General features: G+C 47.0%; 1 protein-coding gene across 4 annotated transcripts in view; it reads right to left on the reverse strand.

Moving 5' to 3' along the window:
* The window catches only part of nrp1a (neuropilin 1a), a 79,312-nt gene that overhangs the window by 47,560 nt on the left and 19,252 nt on the right, over positions 1-12,500 (reverse strand). For all 4 annotated transcript variants that reach the window (XM_080793449.1, XM_080793451.1, XM_080793448.1 and 1 more), the window contains exon 4: positions 8,769-8,950. In XM_080793449.1, coding sequence (XP_080649575.1) covers positions 8,769-8,950 — 182 coding nt within the window. The remainder of the gene's footprint in view (positions 1-8,768; positions 8,951-12,500) is intronic.

The raw sequence follows: 12,500 nt of genomic DNA on the forward strand, positions 1-12,500 counted from the left end.
ACAGAGTCACACACACAGACAGACATGCGAGAGCACACATCACGCACGTACACAAGCAAGCAAGCAAGCGCTGGCTCCTTCATTAGCCTTTGGTGAAACAACTGAGCGGCGCTTTGCAGGAAAAATTACAACCTCAATGATGGAATCAAGGGGATATGACTGTTTATATATCAGCGCACACACGCGGATGCACACACACACACACACACGCACACGCACACACACAGAGTACACACACACAGAGTACACAGAGAGTCTAAACATTTATTCACAGCTCCCTGGAGAGCTGTCTTTCAGCCGACGGGGAACGTTAACAGATTTCCCACGTTACTCACTCCTCACAACATCACAAGCAAAGCCATTATGATTAGGTAATGAATGACACTCAGAAATTAACGGAGCAGCTGCAGAAAGGCATTTAGTTTAAAGGAGTGACAGAAGAAGGAAAAAGGGGGCATTTCGGCACATTCGCTACAGGGAGAACATAAATCGGGGGGCTGCAGACCTCGAAGACCTTTCCAATTCCAAAGCACTTTCTGACTGCCGTTTCAGTCGCGGCAATTTTTGGTAGCCTCCCTAGGAATCAAGCCCATGCGTCAGGGCTGAGCAAAAATAAAAAATAAAAGCTGGACCACGCAATCATTTTGGAGCCATTAGAGGAAGACATTTGCTCGTTCCTTCCAACACCATTTTCATGGTATCCTGACAGCTGGCAGTAATGGGCACGACGGCCGTCTGAAGACAAAATTGTGGGGAGTCATCGCTAGATAAATGCCCACCTTTCCTCTCGCTGTGGCTGAAATGAATGTGCCAAAGTGCTTTTCCCCTGTCACTCAGGAAAGCTGGCAGGGTACCTTGTTCAGGACCATCAGGGTCACTGCAGTGAGTCGACCAACCACCAGCTATTTGAACGCAGGAAGAGCGAAAGATAGAAAGTACTTTCCTCTCTGTTCCTCCCTGAGTTGGACGCCAGTAAAGAGCGTTGACAGTTAATTCAACTAAAATGGGGCTTTCAAGAACAGTTGGCACCATTAATTTAGCAATTTCCCCTCGATTATGCTGTCCTCTATAAAGTTGCACACCCAATTTATAAAGCACTTCAAATTTCTTGAAATAAGAAATACAAAGCCATGCAGCCCTGCATCCATTTTCTTTTTTTTACCCTCCCTCTGTTGCCCTTATCACTGCACAGCAGTTGACCAGAAGGGATTTGGCCTTTTGGAAAGGGTATGCAGACTGAAACACCAAACCTGAGACTCTGTGGCTCAGTGACTGAGAAAGCCTGCAGAGTGCTGGGAGTCTTTAAATGGGTTGTCACTATTGTACATTATCGGAACTGGTACCTCTCAAAGAATCTACAAGAGGTCCTGAGGTCCACTGACCAGTCACCTCTTAAGGTGGAGATAGATCTTTTTCCGTTGTAGCGCCCACGCTGTGGAACGACCTTCCACCTCATGTTAGAGCTTCCCAAACCTTGACCTCTGTTTAAATCACGTTTGAAAACTCACTTGTACTCCTTGGCGGTTCAAACATGCTGATTAAGAGTTTTTGTTTCCACTGCATCTCTTTACGTTGCCCTGTTTATTTGTATTGTTGTATTTTGCGTACAGCACTTTTGTTCAACACTGTGTTTTTTTTAAAAGATTGGATTGAATATTCATTGAATCTTCATCACTGATCTAGAATCATACCTGGTCTGGATTTATGAGTACCATCTAAGTATATTCTTTCAGCACACAACACAGGTCTACTACCAAGTATAAATGAAGTATTAGGTTGGAGGAGGGAGGGAGGAAAACGCCAAAGGGAAGCACAGGGTTCTGTAAGTACAGTATGAAAGCTTTGACCAGGCTGAAAAGAAAATCAACTTCCCAGAGGGATTGCTCGGCAGGAACGATAGCATCAGTACACATGCTGCTCGCCTCTGCATGGGAACTGCAGTGGGTACACACACACACTGCACATGCACTTAGGCACGTACGCACACACTTACGAGCGCACGCACTCCATACACAAGAAGTGACTCCGGGACCGGATCCGAAACCCTACCGTATGTCTCGTGTCTCGGGCTCTGACAGTGAAATGACAGTTCCACTAATATGATTGTGATGCTGTATTAACTACTTTAGCTGAGACCCCCTGGACCCCCCCCCCCCCCTCCCACTTAGAGAACCGCTGGTCTACACTGTAAGATCCGGGTCCAGGTTCGCACGCTTAGTTCTATTAGTTCTATTAACCCAAATGGACGGGATCCAGTTTCACGTTTAGTTTTGACACGGTCAGAGTAAAATCAACATTGAGGGTTTTTACTGTGTAGAGGTAAAAAGAGACACACACAGGGCATCTGGTCCAACTGTGGCTTTCAAACAAACAGCAGAATTTACGACGGGATGTAAAGACGAGGGGTGAAGTAACCTTGAACCAACACCGCGCGTTCACCAGTATAACCTCCGAGCTCGCCACGGCTCCAGCATTTACTGCCGGCCTTAATGGATTCTTTTTTTAACGATTGTTTAGGCTGAACTGAACGGTCCTGGGGAGGGTGTGAAAGAAACAAACAAACACCACGTCCATCTTCCATCCGCTGCACACTTGTTTTCGTGTAACAAAGACATGAGTCATTATTACAGACCAAATTAGGATTATTACTATTAACTTTAACAGAGATCTGATTTCAATGACTGCAAAGTACAACACAGTGCTATTCTAACGATATAAGACAGTTAACCACTTATGCCTAAGTGTATACTTTGGCTTTTTGAAACAAGCTCACAGTATGACGCAAACTTGTAAACGTGCCTAAACTTGCTATTTATGCAAGCTTACATGACATTCTTCGGCACTGTGTTGGCTATTACCCCCCCCCCCCCCCCTTGAGTGACTTGTCCACTATATCTCCATTTAGTCACACTAAAGTGCCGAGAGCTGACCGGAGACAGGGTGCTAATCAATGGGGCCGCGTTACACCTTAAAACATGTCTCGGAGGTTTTCAACATTCTCTCTCTCTCTCCCCATTACCTCTCCCTCTTTTTCCATCTGTGTGACCATTTCTCGGGGTTTCTGGGTAATTAGGGGACTGGTGCCGAGGCGGCTCGACGTGTTGTTCTAAAACCTGCTGAGCAAATCAACACCGTTTATGTTCCATGTGGCCTGCCTGCTGATCATTAGCCTTTACACACACGAACACGCACAGACGCACGCATGTACACACACACACACACACCTTATTCTGCACTGACGGGGCGTAATGGAGGGTGGAGTGTTAACTCTTGCAACACTAAAGCAAACAGTAACCTGCTGTTGGTGATTGTCATTCTTTGCACGCACGCACGCACACACACACACACACACACACACACACACACACACACACACACACACACACACACACACACACACACACACACACACACACACACACACACACACACACACACACACACACACACACACACAGTGCTACGGGTCAACAGTGCTGATGTAATCACTTCTCTCCTGTCCTGCCAGGCAGTGAGGGATGATGACACCCATTGTTATGGAGGAGCTACAGAGTTAGCGTCTAAGGTTTCCATGCTGTATTTAATCTGTGTACGATGACAGTACGTCTCCATGCCAGATGTGACCTATGCCATCAGGGCGTGTCCCGGCCGGCAATCTTCGCAAGGCTGAGGAGGAGCCCATGTATGTGCCCCCCGATAGGCGACCCCCCACCCCCCACCCTCCCAAGTGTTGACACAGGTGTGCTCGTAAAGCTCGCCCGCAGCATGGTGACATGATAAATAGGGCCCCAAGCGTGGAATGCCTCCGGCACTGCTTTGTGGTGCTCCCTCCAGTCATTATTCTGAGTAACTATGGAAATATACTCTGTGCGGGCTCCATCTTGCGCCACCCCTTACACCTAAACTTATTTGCCATTTCTTACTATTTTAAAACATTTAAAAATAGTTCAACTATAGCCAATCTACATCGACACGTTGTTAGCTTGTAGATCGGCTATTTGTGCTATTTTAAAATGTTTTAAAATAGCAAAACATTGCAAATAAGTTTAGGGATAAGGGGTGGCGCAAGATCTAGGGCCAAGTGTGTGTGTGTGTGTGTGTGTGTGTGTGTGTGTGTGTGTGTGTGTGTGTGTGCGGTAGAGTCTGAGAGGTGGAGGGGCATCATACTGTAGTACCATCCCTATACCACTTGAACTGGCCCAGTGCCAGCTTTGATGTGGTTCTAAGCAAACAGTGGAGTTTAACTAAAAACAAGTGTGCGCGCCTGACTGCCTGCCTGTGTGTGTGTGTGTGTGTGTGTACACATGTGTTTAAACACAGGTTTAGGAGTACATAATGTGCACATGTTGTTGCCTATACATGCATATGCTGGAGGGGAAGCATCTTTTAAGAGAATGCTTGAGGACTGTATGTGTGTAAGTGGGACAAGATGACAGGGTAAACACGGTCATTTTCTGCTACACAAAGAAGATGGGCTGGGCCCAGTCTTTGTCCTGAACGGCTGCCGGGGGACTCCTCCAGGGTCATTTAAGGGTACTGGTTGAGTCACGAGGGTCAGGACTGAGCAACAAAGAATGGCTTTGTAATGAAGCATCACGTCAGTTCATGCAGGGCACGTAATCAGCTGTCAGTCTGCTGATTGCTTTCAATCAGACACTTTTCTACACACCAATCACACCTCATTCCTCAACAAGAACTGTTTAAATACGGCTCACTCCTACACACAATTGCTGCCACATGCTGCTGCTGCTGCTGTTGGCAAAGCTTGCTTCAACCACCCCAGCCTACACCTTATTGACCAGTTGACCAGTGGTCAACCAAAGTGCTGCACAAGGCCAAAAAACAAGCTCACAGAAAAAAGGAAGACAGATAAAAAAAAGAATGACATTCTTGACCTTGACCATACCAGAGATCATACCAGAGATCTCCTGGTTTGATTTGACGATGCAGATAAAGTGACGTAAAACATCGACAACCTCATTGCACTAGCGCCACGATTGCTTCACGGCTCGACAGACACCACCTCGATGGACGGGTAAACATGCAAAAATGGGACTACATTTTTTAAACGGGGGCTTAAATAGATACTCCCGGTCTCTCTCTCTCGGAAATAAACGCTCTCCAAAACACACTCTCTCTCCATTCCGTATTCATATCTCCCTCGCCACACTTTAAGCCAGTGGAGCGAAGGTGCCAATTTGTAGGCCATAAAACAAACAAGCCATGCTAATGGAGACGCTTGGATTGGAAATCAGAGAGAGAGGGGGGAGGAGGGGGGGCAGAATGATGGCAAAGCAACACCAGAGAGAGAGAGAGAGAGAGAGAGAGAGAAGCAAAACAACCTTTCCTGTATTAGCCTCCCAACAGCTGATGAAAGCCAGGCATGGGATCCCATTTGCCACAGGTTTGGTTCCGCATGATGAAGAATGTATATTCACTCATTTGTATCCACGTTGGATTAAGCGGATAAACTTTACACGTGAGAGTAACATACACATGTTTAGTTCCTCGGGGAGACTGTGTGTGTGGCGTGCGCATAACATACATTCATCAACCACTTGCCCTTAGCCGGTGCTTAGCCGACTTGGGAAGGCCGTACCAGCCTCGGAGGTCCATCCCCAGTGATCTTTGTAGCCCCGCCAAGGTAAACATACCACATTCTTAGCATTCTCCCCTTCATTGGCATGCACTGTGCAGCCTCCAGTTTCTTTCCACGTTTGCGTTATCGCAGCATCTGTGTATCATCATTAAGTTTACACGTGTTCGCCAACACAACACCCAGCCTTAGCTTGTTTTCTCACTAATACCTCTGCTGTCGATAAGCTTAGTTAATCAGCTAGCTTCCCTATCTCTCTCTCCGCTTCTCTATCTCTCTATCCATATAGCACCCTGCAGTAGTTAAATTCATGTTGTTTACCTCTATTTATCTGCCTCTCCCTCTGCCTGTCTATTTATCAGCCTCTCTCTCTCTCCGACCCTAACAAACAGGCCAGCTAATTAACGCCAGAGTCTTGGCGGCAACCGATGCGTCAGCAGTCAAAACACAACGGATTGAGAACATAACATGGGGACAGAGAAGCACCGCCCCGCCCCCAGGGGACCGGTCCCACTACAGCAACACACCCACATGGGTGGTACGTGACCTCCTAACATGCAAGCGGTAGGAGTTGTTTTTTGTTTTGTGCCCATATTGTTTCTAAGCTAGCAGTGTGGAGAGTGACGGATACTTATAATGTGGTTTCTCTCTTACATTGACTTCAATTGAGTTGCACAGACAAGATAGCAGCCATGCCAATATGACGGAAGGTTGCTTCCGTCGTATGGCAAAGTTAAACAAAGTTACTGGTTGAGAACCACTGCTGAATTTCAATTATTACCACCGTAGTGCTGTAAAAGAATAACATGAAATCCAGGCATATGCCTATATACCAAGGCTTAAGGACTGCATTTCTGATAAAGCCTCTGGATTTCTCAGACGCTTCGTCTCTGACAGGCGCCTTGCATCAGCTTCTCGCCCGCGGCTGTCACGATCATGCAATTCTACTTGAACTGGAACATAATATATAAATAAAATTACATTTCTGTTTGGCTTTTGGGCTTCGTGATGAAAGTTTTAGAGGCAAATAACTATATGCCAAAGCAATTACAGGCATATGTAACGCATTGCATCAGCTTTATTATGGGCTATTTCGATTAGTTTTGGAAAATATTTGAAAATGTATGAATATTTTTTTCAACATGGAAAACGATTATACAAAATAATTGCAATTAGGCGATTGTAACTGTGACAGGCCCTACTCTCACCGTCGAACGGTGATTCATTGTCTTTAACTCTGCACCCTCTCTCTCTCTCTCTCTCTCTGTCCCTCCATCTCCACATGCACACATCTACAACTATATGGGGTATTTCCCGGGTTTGGTGCCGGCTCCATATTCATGGGTCTGTACCAGTAGGAGGAGGTGGAGGACTCTCCAGTCACTGCGGGGGCCCCTAACACGGCTCATTTAGAACCGGTCCAATCGTAATGGATGAGACCGGGGGAAATACCCAGCTAATCACGACAAGAATGCTGCAGTGGCTTTTAACGTGCCTGTGTGTGTGTGTGTGTGTGTGTGTGTGTGTGTGTGTGTGTGTGTGCGCGTGCGTGTGTGTGGGGAGGGGGGTATGTCCCTTTGATCTCACAAATGGACACACACCCCACCAGCTGGTCCACTGTGATGGTGGCACACACACACACACACACACACACACACACACACACACACACACACACACACACACACACACACACACACACATACACCCACACGCACAGACGAGATGGAAAGTAACGAGGGATGGTGGCGAGCCATCCATCTTGTCTTGGAGGTCACAGAGGGTGGAGGTGGCGGTAGGGGGTGGGGATGGGAGTATCCCATGGACAGGCGCTGGGGTTAATTAATGAAAGTAGAGTCTACAGCACCTGTCTGCCGCCAAGTCACTCTCTCTCTAGATGTGTGTGTGTGCGCGTGCGTCTGTGTGTGTGCGTGCCCAACCTTCTCCTCCCTCCCCCACCCCAAACACAGGAAGCCAAAGCACCAGCAGGAAATTCCCCGTCTTGCTGTGTTGTATTGTGATAAGATAGACATCCCCAAAAGGATATTTGCCATTCATCGTACCTGATTCTCCGAAACCCCCAGGGGGTCTTTCAAAAATCCTCTAAGGCCTTATTTATTTGTAGGTTAAAAGCTGAGGAAGGATCCACTCGGGATTAGCCACTCTGTCACCTGGCCCGTTTGGATGTTTACGCCAATCATCGCGGCGTATTTTAATCGCCAAACGGGCGCGCCCTTACACGAGGCGCCGAAGTCTCCTCTCTCGCCTTGGCGGGGAGCCAATGAGGACGCGGGGAATGGATTGAACAGCCGAGGGCGACGAAACGACAGAGTAGTTCTGATTTGTTTTTGTATTTCTGACATCGACACAAAGTGAATTATGCACCTGCAATTATTGCACATAATTCACTGCAGACATTAAACCATCTGCATTTACAGTGCATGGGGATGATTCATCTGCTCTGAGCGGAGCATATTGTTCGCCATCCTGCCATCGCATAATTTGACGCACCGATGGCTTGACCAAGTGACAAACAAACCATGAAATGGGAAGGCATGCTTGGCTCTTTGTCATTAATTCCTCCTCTGCCACCCAGATGGTACAGTGTGTGTCCTACTGTGATTCAGCCCCGCAAACGGAGTCAAGCCCTTAACCCATTTAGACCGGACGTCGCAATTAAACAAATGTCTTTTCTGAAAAAAACATGTTTCTATCTCAGTTGTTCCAGGGACCTTCTCAGTAGCAAATATTTGAGTTAAAAACTCGCTCTGAAAGAACATATATGAGCTTAAAGCCTTTAGCTATTTTTCAATAGGTAAATTATAACACAATGTTTAAAACACCAAAAGGGGTTCTCGCCCAAAATGGGTTAAAATAGCTTGTGGGTGGTTTTCCGACGGCTCACCACATTTATATCAGATTAAGTTGTTGACGGGCTTATGTTGTTTGTTCTCATGTCCGGAGACGCCTGTCCAGGACAGGCTTCAGACGCGCCTCCTCAGGAGACTTGGCTCAGATCTGAAGCCATTTGATTTGGCTCTATGGAACCCGACCAAATTCGGCTTCAAGCATGAATTAGTTTTTTGACACAACACAGCCTCACGTATAACCAACTGTCCAGGTACAGCTGAAACTCTACCACGTTAGTCCCACGTCCACGCATTGCACTCACCCGTCTTAAAGATCTCGTAGCGGATGGAGAAGCCCGCTCCGTGGGTCTCGTAGTCGGTCACGAACTTGATGAAGAGCTGGTTGCCGGACGAGACCACGGGGGAGGGGGCGATCTTGCCGCAGTACTTCCCCACCAGCTGACCCGTCTCGTCCACGCCGTCGCGCACCTCCACGTAGTCATACCTGGACAGAGAGAGGACAGCACGCGGTCAGACATACAGTGCTGTGCTTTTGACAACATCAATCATATACTTATTCATTGACCAGGTTTTAATCTTTTAAAACCCACATATTCATTTGCAGGTTTTCGCTCTTTGTTGCGTACATCTGCTGTGCTCTGCTGCCTAGCTACAGAAGCAGCAACCGGTTGAACATGCTGTCATAATTACACGTTCCAATTTATATGGTATGTGTGTGCCGCGCGTGCACGCATGCACGCACACACACAGGCCCATAAAGGCAGAGCAATGCAGCGTTTCGCATCAGTAATGGCTGAAAACATAATGTTCCACAGTAATGATCATCTCAGGTTAAAACACACACACACACACACAGTCACACACACACACGGCAGATGGGTCCATTCTATACGAGAATATCTATTGGAAGTGATTATATGGCCCTTGTTGGCTGGTATACAGAGAGACCAGGTGTTAACGCTATCAAAAACTGCCTCATAGCGATCGCTGGTGTATGCACACACACAGGCTGTGCTCGTGTGCACACACACACACACACACACACACACACACACACACACACACACACACACACACACACACACCAAAGCCCAACTGAAATGTAATTTCAGACCCGCGGCTATTGACGGGAGGAATGGCCTAATTGAGTCAGCGCTGACTTTTCTGGGGCAAGGAAGGAAAACAGCTTTGAAATGTGGCCGTTGGATCACACACACACACACACACACACACACACACACACACACGAAACATAAGACACAAGAGCAAGGATGAATTGGAGTGATTGGTCAATGAGGGTGGTCTCAACAGAGCTCACGATTATCATGGTAGTGTGTGTGTGTGTGTGTGTGTGTGTGTGTGTGTGTGTGTGTGTGTGTGTGTGTGTGCGCACGTGCGTGCGTGTTGTACACAGTTGTGGGTTTTCCACTAGTAACTATGTGTGTGTTGCGAATGTGTTTTGCCATGCAGGAGTGATGAGTTCTCTACATTGTGTGTGTGTGTGTGTGTGTGTGTGTGTGCGTGCGTGGTGTGTGCTCATTCTGACTGACATGGGTGAGTGCCGCACAGCGAGCTCAAAGGGCCTCAGGTTTCCACAGCATTTAATCGCCCATAATGCTCATGACTTCAGCTCTTAATATAGATTTATTTTCTTCGTTTTATTTTATTATCCATTCCTCATTACCCAGCATCATTACCAACAGACACACACACACACACACACACACACACACACACACACACACACACACACACACACACACACACATCTATATATTAGGTATAACACTGAATCACACAGTACTATGATCTAATTTGTATGTGTGACACATATGGAGACTGTACAAAGGAAAGGCAATGCACACATGAGCTCAGCGCTGGAAAGTAGTAGTATTACTTTAAGTAGTATTTTCAATAGTATACCTCTAGTTCACTACAACTCAGAGGCAAATATTGTACTTTTATTTTTACTACAATTATTTGACAACTTTAGTTACTAGTAGTTACCTTGCAGATTTTGATTATTATTACAAAAAATACATTAACCAGTTTAACCACATTAACAACTTGAAATGTGACAAATCTGCATGATTACTTTGACTTTTGGTAATTTAAGAACATTTCATACTGAAGTATTTTTTTAAATACCGAACTTTACTTATTTCTACTATATGTGCTATTGATACTTTTACTTGTGTAATAAATATCCACCATATATTTTCCACCACTATTCTCTCTCTGCTTCCCTCATTATATCCTCTCTCTCCACCTCCCTGCTCAAATATGTGCCTTCTAGGCTTCGGGGCGTGCTTTTTTTTTTGCAAGTTATGCTTGAGTCCCAAATTACTGTCAAAACACAGGCACCTCCTTAGCGGGCTCGAAACTCACTTAATGCGCGGTTATTTCACACAAAAAGGCGATTTACACTTTGAATGACGGCTCAGGGTGGGCTAGAGCCCTCAGGTGGGCGCAGACAAGTAACCGCACGGCCCCCGCCGCGCCCACTGACGAGAACATACTTCCCCCACCTGCCTCAAATTAAGACGGGCGCATTTGCAAAACCACAGGTGATGTGGGAAAGGGGGGGCTGGGGGGGTGGTTGGGGGTGTAGGCCCACCAGGCTTACGCACAAAGAGACACGAGAAAATATTATGGATAACGGTCGGTGCTACACCGGATGGAGAGGGGGGGGGGGGGGTGACGTTGGTTCTCAAAGTGGGGTCCTTGGGGTGGTGGTGGTGGTGGTGGGGGGATTTCAGGGGGTCGCCAGCAAAAGCACTTAATAGCATCACAATCATGTTAACCACTTTATCCATTTATATGTTTGTTATTTAAAAATAGCAAAACTACAAGCTCACAGCGTGTCACTTTGTGTCTCTTTGAAAAACTTTTTTTCTTTTCTTCTTAGGGTCCTGGCACAAAACCTTTTCAGATGGTGGTCCGCAGCCAAATACAATATCAATTTGGGGGTCCTTGACACGAAAAGGTTTGAGAACCACCGATATAAAAGGACACAAGAAGAAGGAAAGGTTTTCCGCCTGAGGGGGAGGTACAATACACTGGATGGACGGGTGACTCCACTCGTCTTTTCTCCCCGAGTGTCTGGATTGACGGGAGGTGATACGGTTCTGTCAGCGCAAATCAGGCTCTCTCCTTTTTCACTGGGAAGACGACTGACTGAAGGAGAGGTTAAGGCAAGGCTGGGCAGGAAGGCTTGGGGGGGGGGGGGGGGGTCAGGCACCGTGCAGCTCTGGGTTTCCTCTAGTCTTCCAGAGACCCTTGTGGGGCCGGCAAACCAAGCCCCGATACGCCACTTTCCCCCACCTTTCTAAAGCCCACTTCTCACTATACCAACCCTAAACCTGCCCATAAGCTGGGATTCCAACTTCCAAGTGCTATATAGCCTGCTCTACACATGGAGACACACATTAGTTCATGGGTTGAGAAAATAGTGTGGGAAAAGACTGCATATAGTCGCAGGTGGATGTGGCCGGGGCGTGGCCGAGGCCAGCTGAGCTCTTCAGATGGGTGTTTTCTCTTCTGCTATGATAGAAGAGGACACCCGTTGCAGAGCTCTGTGCTATACCTCTCAGATGTTTGGCTGCTAATGAGCTCGATCCGTGTGGGTAAACGGCTTGATTGGACTCGATCCCTCTCTCTCTTTGTGTCTGTTTCTTTATCGCTCTCTTCTCCTTCCAGGCTTGTGGTTTCAGAGCCGTTATCTCTAGCCCGAGTTATCGGACGGTGTCACAGACAAACAGGGACGTAGCTGACCATTTGGTTGCTCTACACGTAGGATATTTGTGCTGCCCCCCCCCCTTCCCCCCTCCCGACGAGAGTGCTGCTATTTCTCATCCAGATTGGCTATTTTCGCTGTTTGTAAGGACACACACACGGCCGCTCGTTATAACGTGGCGGAGCCGCGGAGAAATGTGTTATTTTGACGGTCGGCTTGGCACTTTTTGTAGATCTACAAGCATAGAGAGCTGCTTGTAGATTTACCACTATTTTCAGTATACAGTATACAGTCACAG

The sequence above is a fragment of the Protomyctophum bolini genome (genome assembly GCF_963924005.1).
Source record: "Protomyctophum bolini genome assembly, chromosome: 21".
Lineage (NCBI taxonomy): Eukaryota > Metazoa > Chordata > Actinopteri > Myctophiformes > Myctophidae > Protomyctophum > Protomyctophum bolini.